The following is a 23,920-nucleotide window of genomic DNA, read 5'->3' on the forward strand; positions in this document are numbered from 1 at the left end:
GTTAAGAAGGAATTGCTGAGACAAAGTATTTCAATATTTCCAAGGACCAGAAGTGTGTTTTTCTTTTTTTCTCAAAGCTGTGGTTGATCCTTTATAAGTCATTGCAGTCTTCTGTTTATCAGCATTAATACCTGTTCCAATACCTGCTTGATGTAACACACCACAAACCCCGTATCTGCACAACAGACAGGAAGAGGGACCTGGAGATTTTCTGGTGACTTTAGACTTTGCTTTCAAAGAATTCTGGTTTCCTTGTATCTCCCATCTCCTACACTAAATTTGGTCAGATTGGCTATACTTTGGTGACATTTTATCAGGGTCATCATTGGCTGCGTTATAACGCCATCTAAATCAGTTTGGTGGTGATGGTGACAATCTGGCTTTGATAATATGACTTCTCAACCAGCTTTGGGGAGGCTCCTCGTTTGCTTCCAGATAGTTCCTAGGACAATGAGCTCTAATCTGAATTTCCTTTTCTGCTGGACTAACTCTGCAAAGAGCTGAGAAAGGCAGGAGTTGTTCCAAGCACAAATCTCAGTGGTGTTTTTAATGGGAGAGAAAGTAGAATGTTGATGGCCTGAGAAGGGCCTCTCCTCTGCCGAGACCATATTGCAGAGCACATCACGGCAGGCCCCTGACAGCACAAAATCTGCTCAAGGACAGTCTTATTTGTTGGCTGGTCTGGGTCCCCCATTACTGAAGCACAAGAGGAAATCCCAGTTAATGTGATACTTAATCACGAAGTTGTAACAGTATAGTGGAAAAGGCACGGGCTTTGGAATCACACAGTGCTCCCTGATAAACCTCAGGGCACTCTCTTAGCCTTTCCAAGACTCAATTTATCCATCAGTAAAATGAGAATTTCGGTGGACCTTCAACTGTGGTGTGAAAACGAACTAAGCATGTATATTGCCAGCATCTTATCTGGCATGGTGCAGTACCAATCAATGTCAGTCCTTTAAGCAGAAAAGTTAGACTTAAGATACAGCATAGGTGAATGAAGATGTTCAGAGAGAAATTTCAAAATGCGTAAGAGAAGCCAAACCCAAAGGACATCTATGTGACCCTTGTGCATTTTCAGAAGAATTCTCCCTTCTTTATAGAGCCAGATCTTCATGATTCAATTCACGGCTTCTGTGCTTCTTAAATATTTATTGAGCACACACCCCGTGGCAAGTATTATGCTGAAGGTAAGGGCACAGGACAGTTTGGGGCAGGGAGGCCGTGGACATGTGAAAATAGTAATATGAAACCAGTGTCCCTTTGAATCCAGGAGCCAAGAAAAGACATGGAAACAACTTAATCGCTGCTCATGTGATAAGCAGGCGCAGTGAGTCCTGCCAGTGGAACAAAGCTGACAGTTAGCGGATCTTCCAAGCTTTCCATGCTGTTTACTCTTCCCTTTGGGTTCAGGCTCATCCGGCAGCAAAATCCTGGACCAGTCGCTTTACCTCTCAAGGCATTTCCCCACCGGTAAAGGGTGAATAACGGTCTCTCCCTGTAAAGATTTTCAGAGATAATATGTATGAAAGCTCCTAAGACGGTCAGCCGTAGGAGTTAACGCAGGATCGCTTTCCAGAGGCGACCGAAGAGGGGAGGTGGGGAAATCCTGGGATCCTTTTATTCCTTGGTGTCAAGTCTGGCAAAAAGTTAAGGGATGAAGGTGCGGACAAAAGCCCATGACGCCCTTGGGGATTATGTCTGGATTTGAGTTGCCCACACTGTTTCTGTCCCCTGTCCATCACCGTGGGTAATGAGAAGCGTGAGCCAGCATTCGGCCTGGTGACCTTGGTTCACCATGAGGTAAACAAATGAAGCAACTTCTTTTTTTTTTTTTCATTTCAGTGATAAAATGTTCCCAGCCTTTGGGTTTGGTGCCAGGATACCCCCAGAGTACACGGTGAGTGGAGACGGGGTCGTCTTCTCTTTGCTCTGAACGAAGGGTCATTTGGGTTTTTCTCCCAGGCCTCACACTTTTGGCCCTTGATGTAATTATGTACGGCCCCAAGAGTCAGAACCAGTGAGATTAGCTCCTTCAAGCCTGTCTTCTGATGACGTCCAACCTGGTATTCTGGGTGGGTCTTCTCAGTGGCCCAAACGAAGGGCTCCGTTGTAACCAGCTGTGCAGATGTCCCCAAGGGAGAGACCTGCAGACCACACCGACGGTGAGAATCCCTGACAGTGAGGTCTGCCACTCCCTCCCCCAGGCCCCTAAGCACCAGTCTCATGTGGGAGACACAGTGAAGTCCTGAGGAAAGAGCCACCCTGGCTTAGAGAATTTGGAGCTGCTAGGTTCCCACGAAGATGTTGGAATCCTATTTGGTTTTGATACCGGTTTCTCACAACACAAGGAAGGCAAAGAGTGCGTAGAGAGAGCTGTGCGGCAGTGGAGCTGAGGCCCTCTGCTGCGGTATGCCAGGTGGCCCTGAGGGACACTCTCCACAGGGGCCTTGGCTCCCCCAAGGGAGAGAGCCTTGGAGAGGCAGCCGGGTCCCTGCCCTGGCCTCGCTGATGCCTCTGAGGTCCAAGTTATATGCAAGCAATACCGCCCAGTCGTCAGTTTCTCTTTTGCAGACCTTGTCTGATCTGCATGACAGGAAGCAGGTGCCAGCATCTGTTTCCAGACCAGGGCTGTCAGACTGAGGGCCTTCCATGCAAGAGAGAGTCCATCTCCCTTCACTGCTGGGTGAGCAGTGGTGGCGTGACATGTCTCCCTGACCTGTCCCCCTCCTTGTCTGCTTTGTAACCCATACTGGCCTCCCGTGGCTACAGAATTCTAAAAGCATTTGTTGGAAAAAAACAAAAGACACGTGGCAGGAAAGTATATAGAACAAGAGTGGTCGACTGGTGGCCTGTAGGCATTAGTCGGGCCACAAATATATTTGACCCACAATTTTTTTTTAAGAATTAAATAACTGAATATAAAATGTCAGATTTCTGGCTTCTCTGGGAAAACTGAAAGTCCTGGCAACACTTAAATTAAAAGATTACACATAGCAAAACTAACCAGCACTCAAGAGATGTAGTCCCCTTCAGGTGGGAATCAGTTCCAGAATGTGGGCAGGTGGATGCCCCCTCCTTCACAGAGCTCCTGAGCCTCGAGACAGAAATGCACCTGGAGCTAAATCCTGGGAGACAGTGCCGCATGCACACAGCCCCAGGGGAATAGGAGACACAGCACCTCCTGTCAGCCCCGGCTCCCAGGGGATGTTCATTCCCCAACACTCATCCTGTCACTTGGGCAGGTAAAGCAGGCTCAGGAGATCTGAGAAAAATTTAAGGTAAATAAAGCAGATAAGACGGTTGGCAGTCAGCTGATACTTGCCTGGAGAAGCTAAGGGCAAGGGGAAGTGGGCTGGTATCAACAGCGTCAGCTCTGACAGCCCCCCCACACACTGAGAAAAGAGGGGGATTTTAACACAGTGACCCATTTTCTAGCCCCCAGAGAGTCAGCGCTCTGAGAAACAGCCTTGGAAATGGAAGTCTCTGAAATTCCAAGTGACCCGGTAAAAATGTCTAGATGCCAGGACATCTCTCTTATTTTATGAAGTTTTAGAAAGAAGAACGTTATTTAGAAAGAAGAACATGTTATTTGACCTTGGGCATAGGTCCTGCCGGGTAGAGGAATTACTGTTGGGAGGCTCCAAAGTATTATCACTTGATTACTTTTCCAAAAGTAGTGTCTATTTTTCCTTGTCTACGTGTAAAGTCCCTCCTGCCCGGCCATTCAGTATGTTATGCTGGAATGAGCCTTAAATGTCAGCAGCCTAGCTGGGGCCTTTGTAACCATGACCATGATGAGAGACGCTTGGGTTACTGGGTTATCATTTTTTAATCACTGGGTCCAAATAGAACTCAGCCAAATTGAAGCCTCCAGTCTGTGTCCACTTCTATCTGGACGTTATTTGGAGTTACATTTTTCTGAAGTCTTTTCTTGGATTTCTTTAGATGCCGTCTTCTCCCCTCCTGCCAGCATGTATCTGATTCTAGAAAATCTCCCTGTCACCTTCAACTCCACAGGAAGCTTAGAATTCACCCTCCATCTCAGATTGAGTGTGTCAAGGCTTAAAATGGTTCCCACTGCTTAACATAGAATGAATGAAATGGGCATGTGCTTGCGAACTCTCGCCCCCCAGTGCCTCCTTACTGGGTTAAAGTTGTAATTCTCCCTCCTTCCTTTTTTCATTTGAATGGGTGTCCAGGTCTCTCACGACTTCGCAATCAACTTTAACGAAGACAACCCGGAATGCGCAGGTGAATCCCGACGTGGCAGAAAGCCAGTGTCTCGTGGCCCCTCTGTTTGTACTTCCCCACTTGAGTGCCTCTCTCCTGTTGTGGTACCTCCATTGTGCTTGTCCCTAGGCGAGAAGTAGGCTCACTGGGTCCAAATAAATATGCTACTCCCAAGACAGCAGAGAGCCTTCATCACAGAGCAGAGAAATACTAGTGGGAAAGGATGAGATCTATTTATTTTTCACAACCGCCTCTGTGAAGGTTTAAGGAGAGGGGGGAGCATGGAATCATTTGACGCTCTCAGCATGTGGGCAAAGGATGTGGGTGGCCTCCAGGACTTCAAGCCAGTAGCCTCATGGTTGTCAGCCAGCAGGAGCCTCTCGGAGGCCGCTGTCCGTGGTCCCTATTTCCGGCTAGAAATTCCCGGCACGGTTCCACAGAAGAATGACAGCTATGACGAGAAACTTCACCCAGAATTATCTTACCTGCTTCCTAAATAATAAACGGAGCTGGGCACACGTGTTGCTCTGAAAGTGATCAGATGCTTTTCTGGTGGGGTGGTGGGAATGTCTGGGTCTCCCCCCTTGTGCTTGTCAAGGAGGAGGGGACTGAATGGGTCACTTAGATCCTGTTGGGGGTCTGAGCATTTGAGCTTCTTTCACAAATTGAGCACAAACGGTCCAAGAATGTGACGTCAGTGTCACCAGGTCTGCACATGACAACCTCTGAGCCCAGAACTTCCCTCTACCCTGATTTTTTCTCACAGTCCCTCACACCCAGTTTGTTATAGTTTGGGTTCCCTCATCCCAGACCACCCCCGCCCTTAAACCATAAGAATGGTTTTCCACCAGAGCCAAATGAAGAGCGTATCCAGTGTTAATCTGTTTCATGTCTTAGGATTCAGCTGCCTCGTACTTTTGGGAGAAGAATCAAACTGGCTTATCTTAGGCAAAAACCTCAGGAACCAGAAAAGCTAGAGAGCTTCTTCTCAGCATGACTTAACTTCAAGACCAGGCAGTGTAATGACTTGGCATCTCCCTGACTTTGGGATGGCAGGCTTAGGGGCTGGATAAAGAGAATGCAGCGTTTTCAAGCATTTTCATACAAATTTGATTACATGCATGTATACAAAGGCAGAACAGAATAGAATTTGGGTGGAAGCCCCACTTTAAACGAGGAGGTGACCACGGTGGTAGATGTCCCTCATCTGTACTCTGGTCCCCAGTAGATGATTGTGTTGGTCGTCACACATTTAGTGAGCAGCTGCCTCAAGCTCACGAGGGAGTTAGTCGCAAGTCCTCCACACAGGGATTCAAACACCAGGAGAGACGGTTGTGTGCACCCGTAACCCACGCAGGTGGCCCAGGGTGGCACGTGCTAGGGTGGAGTCACCCAGATGGGGTGACAACAAGAGGAGGTTGGAGCTGGGAGCTCAGCTCTGAGAGGACACCTGAGTCCACGGCAAACCTCTCTAAGCCTCAGTTTCTCCACCTGTAGAGTGGATGTAACTTCCTTTTCACGATGATGTGAGTATCTAATGAAATCTGTGGTATAAGGTGAGACCTTAGGGGGTCGTTTGTGGAGATGGTCACATTTGACTTGAACCTTTAAGGAGACTGATTTCAGCAGGAGGAGAGGCAGCAATACCAGGATGGGGGTGTTTCCTCTGATCTTGAGACCATAACTGTGCTATTGATAAGGACTCTTGGGGGACTGAATGCTTCATTTGTGTGTGTGTGATTATAAATGTATTTACCATGTTGACTCTTGAACTGTTGACCTTTGCCAATTTCACGACAGGAATCCAAGGCGTCGTGGAAGCCTACCAGAGCTGCCTTCCCAAACTCCAGCTCTACGGCCCCACCAACATCGCCCCCATCATCCAGAAGGTCGCCAAGTCAGCGTCCGAGGAGACCAACACCAAGGAGGCATCGGTAAGCAGAGGGTCAGCCCACTCACGGGCATTTTCTACCTGGATACGGGCCACAGCCCCACCCCACTCTCACAGTAAATGTGCATGCCTACCTGTCTGAGTTTGGACAAGTGACTTGACCTTCCCTGTCCTCAGTCTCCTTATCTGAAAAATGAGGATGATTGGGAATGGAAAAAAAAACTGTCCAAAAATAAGCTTGCTTCCCAGTGTACCCATAGTACAGAGGCAAGTGAGGCCAAACAGAAGCAAACGGCGGTTATTCTGCCCCTGGGGTCAAGTGAAGTGACGCACAACATCACAGTGAAGGTTTGTTTCACGTTCTCTTGGTGGTTTTCTTAAGGGAATTGGACACCAAGGCTACAAGACCAGTTTGCTTTTTTCCCTAATATATTAGAGTTAAATATATTACCATAATGGCTTTTCTGTGTTACCATTTTAATAACATCAATATGTTTCTTCTTTAGCTTGATGATCGTTTTTCAGATTTAGCAGACTATTAACTGATGTCTGAAATTTTCTATATGATTTTGTCCTGAGTTCCAAGATGCTGCATTCACATAAGGGAACGCTATGCTCCTCCTTTGTCTTCCTCCCTCAGCTTGTCTGCCGCCCGGTGTGCTGTGCCCGTGTTCCCAGCCCTCCCTCCTGGTGGGTGGCCAGGGACCACACTCTCGTCTCATGTCAGCGCCTCCTCTGGGCACGTTGCCCTCCAGTATCCAAGGACGCTGACCTAGTGTCACACTCCCTGTTTCTCCTTACCATCTGTTCTTTTCCTTCCTACTGAAGACTCACTCCTGGTAGCATAAAACACGCTCCCAGTAATTCCTATTGAAGTTAAGAGCTCTCCCTTGACACCGCTTTCCTCTTTAGCTGCTGTCCCTTACTTTACTCTTGGTTAGAGCAAAATTCATTGAAAGAGTTGCCTGTCTTCCCCTTCTCCATCTGTCCTCCCGTTGGCCCCTCCACCCAGACCACCCCGACTCTCCTCCCCGACACCCCTCTGAAGACCACGCTTGTCAAAGTCCACAGCACCTCCATCTTGCCAAACCCACAGAGGCCTCAGAGCAAATCTGAATCCTCACAGATGCAAGATTTAGGGATAGGCTTGGACAGGATCAGTATTTTATTTTATTTCTGACCTTTTTATTTTAATCACCAGAACTTGACATTCAAATTCATTAAATGATACCTGGCTCAGAAACCCAACCTGTAAAACAGATTTTAAGAAAATAGACTGTCTTTGGTAAATCTGGGCATGGGCTCGGTCCACACTTGTCTGTTCTCCTTGACTCCCTTCATACCAAGAGCATCCAACACATCCCTAGGGCTCCCCAGAGCCCAATTTGGGCTCATCTCAGCCTCTCTGGGGCACCAGGACCACACGAGTGAAAAGAAAAACTGACATAGGTCTGTGTTCTGTACTGGTAACAACCAGCATGAGATTGTAGCCATGACTCACTCCCCCAGGGACAGGTGGGGCTGCTCTGAAGGGCAGGTCAAGGGAGAATGCAGGAAGTAGCTAATTCACATATTCTCAAATAAATCCCTCCCATAGGCCAGGACCACTGGTGCTTTTCCCCACAGGTTTCTACTGTCTTCTGGACAGTGTGTGGTCCAGGGCCCGTGTTATTCTTGGTCACTAAGAGTCCTAGCCTTGAACCTTCCAGGCAAGTTGAACCAGGAAGTCTGTGACTGTAGGATTTTTTTCCTTGATTTTGTGAAACTCTTCTAGAAAGAAAAAAAAAAAAGTCCCTTCCTTATATAAACAGGACCTCAAGTGCATTCAAAGATTTTACTGTTTCACTCGTGAGCATTTTCCTTGGCTGACTTTGGAAGCAACCGTTACTGCTGGCTTTATTGGAAATTTGCATCAGGGTTTTGATCTAGCAAGATTGAACCAAGAAGGATCAGATTTTAGAATCCTGACAGTCTCTTCCAACCAGGGCTTCTTAACCCTTTTTGTTTCGGGGACACCCTTAGCAACTGGTGAAGAAGCCCTTGAACTCTTCTTAGAGTACCCAAAATAAAATACGTTATTATAAAATAAGCCAGTTAGATTGAAATGCAGTTAGCAAAACATATTTAAACGTGACATAGAAGCATCGTAAATGGAGTAACAAAATTAAATGATGAGAATTTGTGGCTGGTCTGATAATTCTGTAATTTCTCAGTAGTGTTGAATGTAAATGGTATTTTGAGATATTTGCAGCCACTGTAATGAAACAGGAACCTAGTCTGTGATGTCTCCTGGTGACTCAGTCACAAGTATGGCTAAAACTAATTTTATTTGTTGATGATACTGATAGTGAGAAAAAACGATACATTTTAGTTAGAGGTTAGTGAAAATAAAACTTTAATTGACCCCAGTGTCACAGGCTTTCTGAATTCCTTCAACTCAGCTGTCCAGAGGCCCAGGTTAAGAGCCCTGCTCTACTGGAGAAGTCAGCTACATTGTGCAGCATGTCTCTAAATGGCTTGCAAACTGCGAACGGTTTTTACATTTTTAAGTGGCTGGAAAAAAAATCAAAAGAAGAAGAATATTTCATGGCACAGAAAAGTCATATGACATTCAAACTTCAGGGTCCATAGTTATATGGGACCTCAGCCATGCCTGGTCCTATGAAGTTCTGTCTGTGGCTGTTTTCACACTGCACTGGCAGAATGAAGTCATTGCCACAGACACCACCACGGCCCACAAAGCCTGAAATGTTTACTATAGTCCCTTTACAGAAAATATTTTCCCAACACCCACTCTAGACCAGGACAGCCATAAACGTTCTTGATGTGGTCATGTGACTGTCAGGTGTTTTGTTCCTGGAGACACTGACTGAGGGGCTAATCCATGCCGTGGACCACAGAGATCAGATCAGACAGGAGTTAGGGGAGGGTGGGGAGCAGAGGAGGGGGTACAGAGGTGGGATTCACGCAGGAGCCCGTCTGCTTGGGACTCAGGAGTCTCTGTCCAGGCGTGGTGTTTGCTTTGGCCTCTGAGACGCATCCTGGATGGGAGGTGGGTGATTTATGGTTCTGGTGTTGTCCCCAAGCCACCCCTCCTCCCTGCACCCCCACCCCCTCCATCATTTCACCCTACTGAGACCATCCTCCAAACTCCCAGGCTACCTTCTTTGTGAACATATAAAACTCAAAAAGCATAGGTATGGATGAAAATTTACAACTTGAATGGATCTGAAACTTGCTGGGCTAGAACTCGGTGAGCAGTCAGTTAGTGGACCGGGAACAGAGTTCATCTTTATATCAAACTGTGTGGAAAGCCTTCAGAACACGTGTTGTCTTCATCTCAGTGCAAATTTCTCTTCTCTCCAGTTGTCCTTTCGACTGAGACATTTTGTTTAGAAACAGGTTTTTTCAGACTAACCAAGAAAAATGGGAACTCTTTCATACTGCCAGCCTATTTGCAACCTTTTCAGTGTGATTCTCCAAACCAGATGTTTTCCAAATGTGATTATCCAGTCTAGCTTTTCTCCTTTGAAGCAGGGCAACTTGGAATGGTTTACTTGTCCCATGTTTACTGCCCCCGCCCCGTAGATGGGGCGCCCTCCGCAGATTATACTCAAAGTTCTTTTGCGTTTGGCAGGAGCAGCATGTCGGTGACCTCTCCCCTCCCCTCTCAGTGTGGAGGCTGTCGTGATGCCACTGACGACAGTGGTGACCTCCCCTGGGCCTTCCTTCTCCAGACCCACTGTGCGGATGGGTACAGAGCCTGCTCTCCAACCTCCATCTCCGGGGGAAGGGCCTGGCGGGGCTGCAGGCTGAGACCTGGGACTTAGAGCGGGAGGACCCTCCTCCCCACGTGCTTAGAGCTGGGCAGCACTTGCAAGGCAGTCACTGGCCCAGATACACGGCCCTCAGCTCTCCAGCAGGGCTTCAGCCGTGAGAAGTATAATGGGAGCCATGGAGCACCTTTAAATAGTAAACAGTAAATGGTAGCCACATTTTAAAGAGTTAATAGAGCAAGGAGGATGTAGCTCAGTGGTGGAGCGTGTGCTTAGCATGCACAAGGTCCTGGGTTCAATCCCCAGCCCCTCCATTAAAAATTAAATAAATAAACCCAATTACCTCCCCCCAACAACATAAAACAAATGAAGAGTTAATAGATTTGCAGATACTGACTGGTATATATAAAATAGATAAACAAGTTTATACTGTATAGCACAGGGAAATAAATCCAATATCTTGTAGTAGCTCATGGTGAAAAGGAATATGAAAATGAATATATATAATTCATGTATGACTGAAGCATTGTGCTGTGCACCAGAAATTGACACATTGTAAACTGACTATACCATAATAAAATAAATAATTAATAAGTTAATAGAAATAGGGAAATTAATTTTAATAATAATGGATTTTATCTAACCCACTGTAACTAAAACAATTATCATCTTAAGATATACTCTGTATAAAAAAATTGATAGAATATTTTCCATTTTTTTGGTACTAAGTCTCTAAAAGCCAGTGTGTATTTTACTTTATTGATACTTACATCATCTCAATTTGGATGCTAAATTATCATCAAAAATACTCAGTTTTTATTTAGATTTTATAAGTTGATCACTGAAAAAGTAGGTAGTTGTTCTAAATATACTTAAAAGATTTCCAGTGACTCAATCCGGTATCCATTTTTTTTTCAGTTAAATTTAAATTGATGTGAATGAAAATTACAAATTCAGTTGCTCCATCGCTCCAGTCACATCTCAAGGACTCGGGAACCCTGTGGAGCTAGTGGCTATTGTACTAGGCAGCTCAACTTTAGACTCTTGAAAATCTGCTAAGAGGCCGGGATAAACTGTCTAGTCCCACCCCTCACTTACGAGATGGGGAGGCCAAGACCCCAGGGGCTGAGGGTTCTCCCAGCATCTCAGAGCCGAGGCTTTGAAGCCAGCCCTCCTGACTCTGGTGCTTTGTGTGCTGCACGAAGGTGCCAATTAGAATTAACCCGCAGTGACTGTGCCTGCCTTTGAGCTGCGTTCACCGCCAGCCCTCAGTCCTTGGGCTGTCAGTACAGGCACTTGGAAAAGTCTGTCATCCCTCTTGCTGTGGTTGGTCTGTGCTGAAGCCACCAGGTGCGTAACTGGCTTTGTCTTGTCTCCCCATCTGTCTGTCCCCCAACGTCCCATTGGCGGTAGCAATACTTCATCCTGCTGATCCTGACTGACGGGGTCATCACGGACATGGCGGACACGCGGGAGGCCATCGTCCATGCCTCCCACCTCCCCATGTCAGTCATCATCGTGGGTGTGGGCAACGCAGACTTCAGCGACATGCAGATGCTGGATGGGGACGACGGAATCCTGAGGTCACCCAAGGGGGAGCCCGTCCTCCGTGACATTGTCCAGTTCGTGCCCTTCAGGAACTTCAAACATGTATGTATAGCTTGGGGGAGGGGAGTCCCCGTTTCTCCACCAGTGTTCACAGTGAAGCAGGGCCAGCTGTCCCTGCCAGGCCAGGACATCCCACGCAGGATGAGGAGTCCTGCTAACTGTGTAGCAGCGTTTCACTGCAGCATGGCCTCATCCACAGAACTTAGGGTCTCTGGTGCACCCAGGGCTGCCATGGACAGTTGGGCACGTTGCAAGAGAAGCTGAAATTCGGCCTTCTTCTCTTTTTCAAGCCATGTGCCCTGGCAGAGGCCTATGTTGCCTTGGCAAAGTATATTTTCAAAATGATAAAAACCTAAATCCTCTATCATTATATAGTAAGCAGCATCCAAGATGGATTCAATTCATGCCTGAGGGAGCCAGCAAGATGACAAAGCTGGGTCAAAGCATGATGTTAAGCAGTCGTTTATGGTCAGTTTGCTAAGGCAGCATCAGAACTCATAATGACCAACAGGGTTTAAAAAAAAATCATCTGAAGATTCCCTCTGGGGACGTTTCCAAGCCCTCGAGTTGTAGGGCATCCTCCAGCGTAGGCATAAGGCAGCACGGCATGGCATCCTCTCGCGGGGGAGGCGTGCTGGAGCAGGCGGAGTTCTCTGCCGTTGTGCCGTGTTTGTCCATGCATATGCTGGCTTGCACATTGCCCAAGGTGGGGAGAGGGCTGTCCTTCCAGACTGTGATGTCCTGCACCATTTTGTTGGCCAGACAGAGGTAGCCACGGGACTGACTACCACCCATAACTTGGCCCGAGTGAGAAGAGGGGTCCAAGAGCTCCCTCCCTAGGAATATCATCATATTCCCCAAACCACCATCTCCCTACCCTCCCCCCCACACCTGGGGGCTAAAGCAGTGCCCTGGGGCCATGCAGGGCTGCAACCTCGTCCCCAGCCCCTCCCTCCCTCACACACTTCGAGTGTGCAAGGTGTGTGCCAGCCCTGGGACCACCATGGATGACGAGCTGTGGGTCCCTGCCTCCAGGAATTTATAGAGAAATGCCCTGCTGGGACACAGGCTAAGTGACCTGGGAGAAGGGGTGTTGCAGAGGGCTGACCTGTCACTCAGAACCTGAGATCCAGGTGCCAAAGTCACAGCTCAGGTGAGGCTCAGATTCTACATGTCTCATCAGCTCCCGTGCGAGGTGACCTGCCAGTCTGTAGCCCAAGGCATGTTCTGAGTCACAGGAGGGTTCATTTCTGCCCCACCAGTATCCCTCATGTGACTGTACCTTTCTCAGTGGCAGAACCATAGACCCCATCAGCCTGAGCGTAGGGCCTGGAGCAGAAACAATGTCTGGATTTGAAGCTCAATCAGACACAAAACAATGGAGCAAGTCTTCCAACCATCCAACTTTCACCCATCCTCAGATGTGAATAGTTTCACATTTTGAGGCAGGCAAGAAAAAATATAATTATGAAATGGAAGGTTTATTTTCCAGTAATTGGACCACTCTTGCTTGGAGTAGATGCTGGACAAATGCTGAAGGAAGGAAGGAAGGAAGGAAGGAAGGAAGGAAGGAAGGAAGGAAGGAAGGAAGGAAGGGGCTCAGAGCAGGACTTGCGTCTTTTAGTCTGATTCTGGGACAGAGTCCGTGGGCCGGGTGCCATGGTCACGGTGATTTCTTCTTCCCCACAGGCGTCTCCAGCAGCCCTGGCAAAGAGCGTGCTGGCTGAAGTCCCGAACCAGGTGGTGGACTATTACAACGGCAAAGGGATTAAGCCAAAGTGTTCGTCAGAGGTGTATGAATCTTCCCGGACGCTAGCTCCATGAACTCCATGCACTTTACAGGGTTCTGAAATACTACTCCTGCCAATATTTAATACTTCTGCTCCCGTACTGAAGCACACACATACACATTTAAAACTAGCACGTTTTGGTGATTTTTAACTAATCGACGATTTTTTTTTCTGCATGTGTAGCCCCGAGGCCTGGATCTATGAGGCCCTTGCATCGTTAAAAGACTTTTTACAAAGAAACACAGATAATTATCCCTTACTCCCTACGTTACAGCATGTTTGCCTTGAAATAAAACGGTATCTGTATCCGTTTTTTATACAGATTTGTTGAAATTTTGCTAAATTTCTTATTACCTTTACACTGTAAAGCATTTTGAAACATTCCTCGAACGTTGATAGCCAACACATATTTGGTTTTATGTGCTACAGGGTGAGAGACTTTTTAAAATGGCAGCTGCATGGACTGTATTTTGCATGTTTAAAATAAAAAAAAAAAACCACCACACTGTTGTTGTTTTTTTTAATTGAAATACATACAGTCAGTAGCGATGTGTCAATTTCTGGTGTACCGCACAATGTCCCAGTCATGCAGATAAATATCACACTGCTTATTGCAGTTGTTAATCTATTTCTAATTCCTCCCTGCTGAGAATGGTCTCTCCACCGAAGAAGAGGTTTAGCCACCTGAAGATGGGCTCCCTGAAGTGGTCCTCTGAGTCTACTGTGAGTACACATCACCGGAGGAGCTTGTTAAAATTTAGACTGTGATGCAGCAGGTCTGCGTGGGCCCAGGATTCTAGCTCTAACAAAGTCCCAGGTGATGCCAGTGCAGTTCTGAGATGAAGGTTCTCGATTTCAGGGGGTGGTGGCAGAGGCCCTCCCAAACCGGGCAGCACCTCATCTGCTGGCAAACGGCCCCTCTCCCCTGGCTCCGAGGTGGGAGTGGAAAGTAATGAGACTGATTCCAGAAGCTGCACCCCCATCCCCTGCTTTATGGTGGTCACACCTCTTCCTAAAACCAACTAGGGAGTGGTCCTCCTGGCCAGCCCTGCCCTCTGAAAGGAGGTGTCATGCACCCCCGGCCTGATGGTCCCGTGTTGATGTCTGTCCCCTGGGGTGGACTCAGAGAGCCTTCAGTAGACCCAGGACAATGGGAGCTTGTCACTGCAGGTGGCCACACGGGTGGCCCTCCAGAAGGGCGGCCCACCAGGCTGACCTTCAAACTTAGCGTAGCGGGGCTTCTTTCCTCCTCCTTCTGTCCCTCCTGATCACAGACTCTATCCACCCAAAGGCCTGGAGTCGCTGCTTTGGGTGGAGGTGTTTTGTTTTGCTATAAACTGGCCTGTCTTGAACCACAAGAATGCACGTTTCACTTGTATAATCTTCTTGCAGAGAAACAGAAAAGTGTTTGTCAGCAAAAAAGGCACAGGGTGTACTCCATTTTCGGTCAGAGAGATGGGAAAGTCAACCTCAAAGTAAAATCGATCTGTTGACTATATGTTTGTTGAGGGGGGAAGTGTTAACAAGCCAATCAAATGCCTTGCATGATTCCAGTGTTAGATCTACAGATCCTCACCTTGCAAGTACGTGTCAGCCAAATGCACGTCTGGGGATAATGGTAAAAATGTATGACTGGAAAAAAATCATAAACACTTAAACTGTATTATTTTATGAATAAATTATTTTATGAATAAATTGGGTACTTACAAAATTTTTCTAAGAGTTACAGTCTTGTTTTTCTTTTCAAGGCAATTTCTTTTTTTTTAATTGAAGTATAATTGATTTACTATGTTGTATTAGTTTCTGGTGTACAGCACAGTGATTCAGTTATACGTATATATATATATATTCCTTTTCATATTCTTTTTTATCATAAGTTATTACAAGATACTGGATATAGTTCTCTGTGCTGTACAGTAGGTCCTTGTTGTTTATCTATTTTATATATAGTAGTGTGTATCTGCGAATACTGAACTCCAAATATAAATAAGTTCATTTGTATCATATTTTTAGATTCCACATATAAGTGATATCATATGATATTTGTGTCTCTCTTTATGGCTTTCTTTACCTAGTACGAGAATCTCCAGGTCCATCCATGTTGCTGCAAATAGCATTATTTGATCTTTTTTATGGCTGAGTAGTATTCCATTGTATAAAATATATCACAGCTTCTTTATCCAGTCATCTGTCAATGGACATTGAGGTTGTTTCCATGTCTTGGCTATTGTAAATAGTGCTGCTGTGAACATTGGGGTGCGTGTATCTTTTCAAATTAGAGTTCCCTCTGGATATATGCCTAGGAGTAGAATTGCTGGATCATATGGTAAGTCTATTTTTAGTTTTTTAAGGAAGCCCCTCGAGGCAATTTCTGAACAGTGATTTATTTCCTGTCGGTGATGTGGCCCCGGGTGAAGAATAGCTCCTTCACAGCCTCACAGAAGCATGTGGGTCATTGTTTTTAACAGACAAGGAATTAAAATACTTGGACCCTGTCCTGTAGAAATAGCTGGTGGTTGTTTCTAATCCAGAACAAGGACAGGAACTTCCATGCCTTTGTGCCAGGAACATAGTAAGCGCTCAGTAGATGCTTAACGAACACAGAGACGACTGATCAAATGAGTGAGTGTGTGGGAGAAGGGATGCGTGGACGCGTTCATGTGCCCCCTGGTCAACATCTAGTCCTGGAGATTCAACAGGCAGATTAAGTGGCTGTGGCTGTCGGTCTCAAATATCTGTTTGGATCTCCAACATTCATGTCAGGACGCCTGGGATTTGTGAGCCAGGTAGTGAGGACAGAGTCCAGGTTTCCTAGCGGGACCTTAAGGAGGTCAACGTCCCTTGTCACAGCCAGACTCAAGCCCTGCTCAAAAAAAATAATAAAAATAATAGCTAACTGTGCACAGCCGCTGTTCTAAGTGCTTGAGAGAATACTATCTCATTTAACTCTTCCAACAGCCCTGTAAGGTAGACAGTATTATTAGTCTCATTTTGTAGATAAGGAAGCTGAGACAGTGGGCGGGTAGAACTCAGTGGTAGAGCATGTGCTTAGTATGCACAAGCTCCTGGGTTCAATCCCCAGTGCCTCCATTAAAAATAAATAAACTTAACTACTCCAAAAAAAAAGAATTTTTAAAAAAAGAAACAGAGACACACAGAGTTTGGGTAACTAACCCGAGGTCACGCAGCTATCCAAAGGCATCACCAGGATTTGAACACAGATGCTCTGGCTCTCGACCCCAAACTCACTTTATAATCCCTGTTTCAGCTCCCTCCTGCACTCTCCCCAGCCACTTGCCATATTCTGCAGAAGATTATTAAGCTATTTGAGAGAATGAGTCAAAGCATGATCTTTGCCTCTGTTTCAGAAATCCCTGTCTCACCTGAGGACCTCATCTTCTTTCCAGGAGCATCTTGCAACGTTCAGCATCCCCCTGGGAGCAGAGGAAGACTCAAGATACACCTGGGTCTTCCGAGCTTCATGCTACCAAGGAGACCACACTGAGACACTTGGAATACGGATGCTTCCAGCACTGAGTGATCATGTGAACACCTGAGGAGGAGCGGTCTACACGGAGTGAGGTAAGGAGCCGGGCGTGGCGAGGATTCAGGAAAACTGGAAGGGTTGTGTCCAGAAGCAGGTGGCCCCAGCCAGCTCCAGATGGCAGGCAGGAACGCAGACCCAGTGAAGCCAGGCCACCCAGTGTTTCAGGGCAATTGAAAAATGCAGCATTTCACGTAAAACCTACTGATTTGCAAATATGGAAAATTCATTCAAAATTCAACCATTTTCACACTCAAAGGACCAAGGTGTATGAGTCAAATGAAAAACACCTCTGGGTTTATGTGGTCTCTGAAGTGCAAATTTGGAACCACTGAGTTATATCCACCACCAGGCCTCAACAGGTAATATACACTCTGAATCTCCCCAAAGAGATTATATGTCTGTGGTTTATGGCTACCGATACTTGCTGTATTTGAAATTGAAACTGAAAATATAACACATGTATTAATTCACTGGCATAATAATATACCCATAAGTTAGTAACATAAAAATATTTTTACGAAAACCTGTATTTTCAAAACCAAAAAAACAGCAAAATAAGCAGCCTTGTGTGTCTTGCTTAATAAAAGCCAGCTGGGTTCTCACACTGACTCCTGCGGTCAACCTGTCATGAAGGGATGTCTTGGCTGAGGTACAGTGATGAAGATCTCGCCTTACATGGCTCTGGAGTTGGTAAGGGGAGGAGTATTCGTAAGATAATTGTGCTAATTCTTTTTATCACAGCAAAGTCAACAAGTGGTAGCTTCTCCAAGGTGAGCTGCAATTTGAAAGATGGAAAAGCATAACAATGAATGTTTCCTGGCCTTTTGCGTGGCTGTTTGACCCACGTGTGTTTTGTAACATCACACTTTGGCCCTTTGGAAAATACTGACCCGCTCCGTTATTCACATGTTCCAAATAGTCACACCGTTTATTTTACAATATGAAAAAAGAATCACATTCTTCTTTATCATACGACTGCTGATCTCACCAGACAGTCTCTAAATACTGGGATCTGTCCAAATCTGGCAGCAGACTCAGGTTTTTGAAGAGTCTATTCTTTGCTGGAAAGTTCGAATGTTATCACTGGCACGTGTTGACACGCACGCCAGCGTGCAAAAGTGTTGGTGGGGGAGACGCTGGCGTCGTGGCTCCCCTTCTCCCCTGGTGGTTCTATTTTGCACCAGCACGACCTTGCAGGAAAGAACATAGTTTCATTTAAGGATGCTATTGATGGAGCAGAAAAATTATTTGTCTTATTACATCTTGACCCTTGAGGCCACGTCTTTTTCATATGCTAAGTGACCGAACCAAAGCATTTGGGTTCAATCCCCAGTACCTTCATTTTAAATAAAAATACAAAAGTAAAAGAAAAAGGTGCTTCTGCCATTTGCACTAGAGCTTCGCAAAGAAATGCAGGGATTTGGAACCTTGTTCATTAGCTTTCACTTCTGTAAATCTGAAAGCACAGGCGAAGATTAGCAGGGTTCCCCCTGAGATAAACGGACATATTTTCCCCATTTTTGCCCCCATCCTGAGGGCCGGGGGTGATATTTCTAAGAAAGGAATTTCTTTCACAGGCGATTAAAAGGTACGGTGTATTTCAAAAGAAAGACACTTTCTTCCCTCTTGCATATTGAATGGTTTTTCTAAGTAGCACAAAATGCTAAAAAGGCCCTCCTGCCTTCATTAACAATCCACAGGTAAATCCTTGGCAACCAGCTGGGGTCCACTGGGACCTCAGTCCCTGCATCATGGAAAGCAATCAGAGCGCCAAATGTCAAATGCAGGTGGACTGGGGTGCGGGATATTAAAAATAAGTACACCCACAGGGACTGGATTAGGCTGAGAAAATAATTTCATAACCTAAACTAATTCATTTAGAGCTGAATATGATTCAAGTTAAGTTGAAAGTGATTACAAATATCATTAAAGGTAACCCACAGTCCAGAAATTGCCATCAAGTTGTCTATGTCTGTTTGTTATTCTTAGGATCAGAATGAACTTTTCTGCAGACCCCAGTTCCTCCTAGAACATGAATTTATCCATTCGCACAAGGGTAGCTAACAAGCAAATCTGACCCTCCGAAAGGAGGCAGACTCATGATGCAAGAGCAGTTTTGGGGTCAGGCAGAAATACGTTTCCTAGAGAATATAAATATAGTGACCATCTCTAACCTTCAGATTTCTTATCTGCAAAATGGAAACAATACTATCTACCTCTTAGGGTCCTGGTGGTGAGGACGTAGGAGGTATCTTTAAAAGGCTGAGCTCAATGCACGACATCTAGTAAGCAGTTTACAGGTCATTATTTACAGCACCGTGGGCAAGTTGTGTCGCCTGGAAGACAAAAGGATGGAAAAAAAAATAATGAAAGGAGGCTGGGAAATGCACAAACCTATAACATTTGATGGTCCTTGTCACAGAGAAAAACATGTGACTTGAGCCAGGTCAAAAAATCTGCTGGAGCTCCCTGGAGAGGGTAACGCACCTTTGATGTTGCTGCCTGTGAGGACGTGAATCTGCATGTGCGGGAAGCTGTTCTCCCCACCTGGCGGGAATGAGGCCCACGCAGAACGAAGAGGTCAGAAAGGAAAAGGGGCAAGATGGCCTCCTGATGGCCTCGCTTGGACTCTGGATCCAGCCTGGAATTTCCCGCCACCAAAGCCCACAGATGTCCTTTCCACTGAACCCAGTTGAAGGTGGACTTCTGTTGTGCACAACCAAAGATTTTTGACAAGTCTAGCTTGACCTTGGGAAAAGAGGGAAGAAGGCAGGGTGGGGACGGGGGGCTGGTGCCACAGGGCCATTCCTGCTCTCGCCAGCCCCCACGGGAGCCTGCTCCCCTCGCTTCTTTCTGGTTGCTGAACTCTGGTAGGGATGAGAAGTATCTAAGTGAGAATTAGATTGACTCATCTATGAATATTTTCTTATTATTCATTTAACAGATGTGCTGGGGATTGAACTCAGGACCTCGAGCATGCTAAGCACACACTCTACCACTGAGGTATACCCTTCCCCCAATATTTTATTGTAAGTGTTCTGACTTAGGACCTCAGAGAACAGGTTCACCTTTGATTTCCTGGTAGGTGGGATCTGGAACACACAAGGTCCGCGCATATCAGTGAATGAAGCAAACACGTTGCCCGTTCGCCCACCTCTTCCTCGTGTGCGATGAAACAGAAGCAGAGGAGACACAGTTGGTTTCTGGAGTGGATCAAAGCATCCAAGTTGCCACTGCAGGGAAAGGACACAAGGAATGTCTCCTCTCTTCCCCTGTGGGAACCCCGCTATGGCCCTTCCTCAGCTCCCACACCCACCACTTCTGACCGTGTCCCTTGGTGTCCATGATGGGATGGCCCAAGACGTTTCTCATTTCAGGATCTGGAATAAGATCGTTCATACTTATGCCCATGAAACAATGGCAAGATTAAGATCAAATCCCTCGCACATTCTTGGAGGCAGGAGGGAAATTATAATTGAGGCGTTCTCTAAATTTGCTACGAGTCTGAGAGGGAAACTGAGGGAGGTTGGAGGGAGAATGGCTCCTGGACCCATGGGCTCCATTCCTTTTTCTCGTCAGGTAAGGCCACTCTGCTCTGGAGTCCAATAAAGCACCTGTCATGCCCAGCGTCTCAGCTACCTGAGACCCCACTGCCCAGGGCCAGGATACTCCCCTGTGCTCGTGGGAGGAAGAGCTAAGTTTAGGTGGCAAAATCAGTGTCCCCAGAATCAATGTCTGATTTATTTTTAAATGCACTGCTTAATTAATTAATTAATTAATTAATTGTTTGTTTGTTTTGGGGAGAGAGGTAATTAGGTTTATTTATTTTTAATGGAGATACTGGGGATTGACTAAGCTCAGGGTCTACCCCTGAGCTCTACCCTCCCCCTCTACAATTTCTGATATATTTTATTTTGTTGTCTGACGAAGTCCCAGACTCCCTTTTGCAGAAGGCCTTGCCCACTCAGAATGACACTTTCCATTTAGACATTTCCAACCTAGTTGATATTTCACTTTAAAGATCACTTTTCCCCTTTCTACTGGCCATAACTTAAGCAAGGAGATATTTCATAAATAACTTCTGCTTTCAGTCACCCCAAACAGCACACCCAAGGGCTCAACATCATGTTGAGTGGGAAAAACAGGATGAGAATCAGGAGACCTGGTTCTAAACCAGGCTGGACTAGGTACATGGCTTTTCTGCAGATGTTTCCTAGACACGCGGTCTTGGACGATTTATCTGCCCTCTCACGGTGCTTTCCTCATAGATTGTTGTGGGGATTAAATGAGATAATAGTGCAAAACGTTTACCATTACACCCTACACTATATAAATGGCTCAAAAAATTATTACGAGCCTTTTCATTACTACTATTACCACTGCGATCATATAACAGCAGTTCTTTTTCCAGAAAACATACATTCTTTCAGACAAATTACTATTCCCATAATGACAGGCTCACTTAAAGGAAACTGTAAGGCAAAGCTGTGGACACACAACTGGCATTCTCTGCTCTGCTCCTGGACTGGAGTGTGGATTCCAAGGATAAAGAAAGAAACGGAGGGAAGGGGGAGGAGTGGACTTAGCATATCACACCTTGTCCAGACCAGGCTCCCTGACCACAGTGTGATGATGATGATAAAAATGATGATTATGCTGGTAATGGTGATAAAGGTGATGGTGATGATGATAAAGATGGTGGTGATGGTGATAAAGATGATGATGGTAGTGGTGGTGACGGTGGTGGTGATTATGATGATGATGGTGGTGGTGATGATGATAAAGATGATCATGGTGGTGAGTGGTGATGATGATAAAGATGATGATGGTGGTAGTGGTGATGATAAAGATGATTGTGGTGATGGTGATGATAAAAATGATGATGGTGGTGATGGTGGTGGTGGTGATGATGATAATGATGAAGATGATGATAAAGGTGATGATGACAATGGTAATGATGGTGGTGGTGATGATGATGTTTTAAACAATGAAAACACTATTCTTTCATATGCTGTATTTCTGTAGTATTAAAAGGAGGTCAGCAAACATGGAACTAAAAGACACTAGAGGCCAAAACAAGGACAAAAGTTCTCCTAACACCTCGTTAAGAATCTTGCATGACTGCATGAAGATGGAATGTTCATGCAGAAAATACCATTGAGAAAGTTAGAAAAGGCTAAATCAAGATTTTTCGTAATTATTGCATTACCCAACAGAAAGTGGATGTCAATATTAGTAATAAGAGTAGTCAGCATGTTTTTAGTTCTTGCTATGGTAAGGGCCAACCACTGTGTTAAGCACTTTGGATGCATCATTTCACTTAGACTGTGCTGTTGCCTTGGAAAGGAGGGATTTGGGGTTGGGTCTTGTTTTGTTTTGTTTTTTTACTTATTTTACAGAGGAGGAAACTCAGAGAAATGAAATGATTCCCCCAGGTGCATGGAAATAGAAATATTAGCAGCGACAGGATCTGAACACAGAGCTCCCGACTTCTACACAAAAATTCCAGCTGTTACAGGAGTAGCTCTGTCCTCTGCTGCTCCTGATGTTGGCGGAGGAGGCAACAGGAGGCTGTGGGTGGGCAAGACAGACCCTTTCCTTTTGTTAGTCACTTGGTAACACCAGGTCAGCCCCTTTCCCCACCCCGTGGTGCTGGGGCTGCTGGTGGGATAACGCTAGCTAGCCTCCGTAGTTCACATCAGATTTCCATATTTTCTTATTAAGGTCTAATTCACATACTTCACATCCTCCCTTTCAAAGTGCACACTTCAGTAGTTTTTAGTGTATTTACCAAGTTGTGCAACCATCGCCACTAAAACTTCCCAGTGTTTCTGGGGCTCTTATCACAAATGTAGGATTTCTGGGAGAACTGAGGAAATATCATCCCCTGCCTTTAAAGAATTTGCGATCTTGTCAAGACGGCATGGTTTACAGTCAGAATGGCCATCATTCAGAAGTCCACGAACAATAAATGCCGAGAGGATGAAGAGAAAAGGGAACCCTCCTACACTGTTGGTGGGAAGGTAGTTTGGTGCAGCCATTATGGAAAACAGTTTGGAGATTCCTTAAAAAACAAAAATAGTTTTAAAACTAAAAATGTGATCCAGCCATCCCACTCCTGGGCATATATTCAGAGGAAACTCTAACTCAAAGAGACACATGCACCCCAATGTTTGTAGCAGCACTATTTACAATAGCCAAGACATGGAAACAATGTAAATGTCCATTGACAGGTGACTGGATAAAGAAGTTGTGATATGTTTATACAATGGGATACTACTCAGCCATAAACAAGAACAAAATAATGCTATTTGCAGGAACATTGGATGGACCTGGAGACTGTCATACTAAGTGAAGTAAGTCAGACAGAGAAAGACAAATATCATGTGATATCACTTATATGTGGAATCTAAAATATGACACAACTAAACTTATTTACAAAACAGAGATGGACTCACAGACAGAAAACAAACTTATGGTTACCAGAGGGAGAAAGGAGGCAGGGATGGATAAATTGGGAGTTTGAGATTTACAGATACAAACTACTATATATAAAAGAGATAAACAACAAGGTCCTACTGTACAGCACAGGGAAATATATTCAATATCTTGTAATGGCCTGTAATGAAAAAGAATATAAAAAGGAATATATATATAACAATCACTATGCTGTACATCAGAAACTAACAGAACATTGTAAATAGACTATACTTCAATTAAAAAAAACTAGTGAGTAGCCAAACAAACAAACAAAAAGGCCTGGTTTATAAGCTGGAAGGTCTTCACTAACAATAAAAGAAAAGAAAACACAACAAGAACACACACACGTAAGGTCAGTGCTAAGAGAGGAGAGGAATTAACAACTAGGGCCAGCGGCTATGAGGGGGTCCTCAGGGAGGGGGCAGGCCTTGGAGACGAGGGAAAATTGGACAGCTGGTGTGAGCAGGGAGGGCATCAGATGTGAAAAAACTGTCAGGCTAAATGGCCCAGGTGTTTAACTCTTGCCAAGCATAAATATTTGCTCTACTGAGAGACTGTCTGGGACATCAGTGGGAAATAGAAAAGAGATTAGATG

The 23,920-nt window shown here is 45.5% G+C and overlaps 1 protein-coding gene across 2 annotated transcripts in view; it reads left to right on the forward strand.

Moving 5' to 3' along the window:
* Positions 1-13,791, forward strand: part of CPNE4 (copine 4) — a 382,521-nt gene extending 368,730 nt beyond the window's left edge. For both annotated transcript variants that reach the window (XM_010979687.3, XM_031464304.2), the window contains exons 12-16: positions 1,846-1,900; positions 4,203-4,254; positions 6,034-6,167; positions 11,314-11,550; positions 13,198-13,791. In XM_010979687.3, coding sequence (XP_010977989.2) covers positions 1,846-1,900; positions 4,203-4,254; positions 6,034-6,167; positions 11,314-11,550; positions 13,198-13,332 — 613 coding nt within the window. In that variant the 3' untranslated portion in view covers positions 13,333-13,791. The remainder of the gene's footprint in view (positions 1-1,845; positions 1,901-4,202; positions 4,255-6,033; positions 6,168-11,313; positions 11,551-13,197) is intronic.
* Positions 13,792-23,920: the final 10,129 nt, after the last annotated feature.

The sequence above is a fragment of the Camelus dromedarius genome, chromosome 2 (genome assembly GCF_036321535.1).
Source record: "Camelus dromedarius isolate mCamDro1 chromosome 2, mCamDro1.pat, whole genome shotgun sequence".
Classification (NCBI taxonomy): domain Eukaryota; kingdom Metazoa; phylum Chordata; class Mammalia; order Artiodactyla; family Camelidae; genus Camelus; species Camelus dromedarius.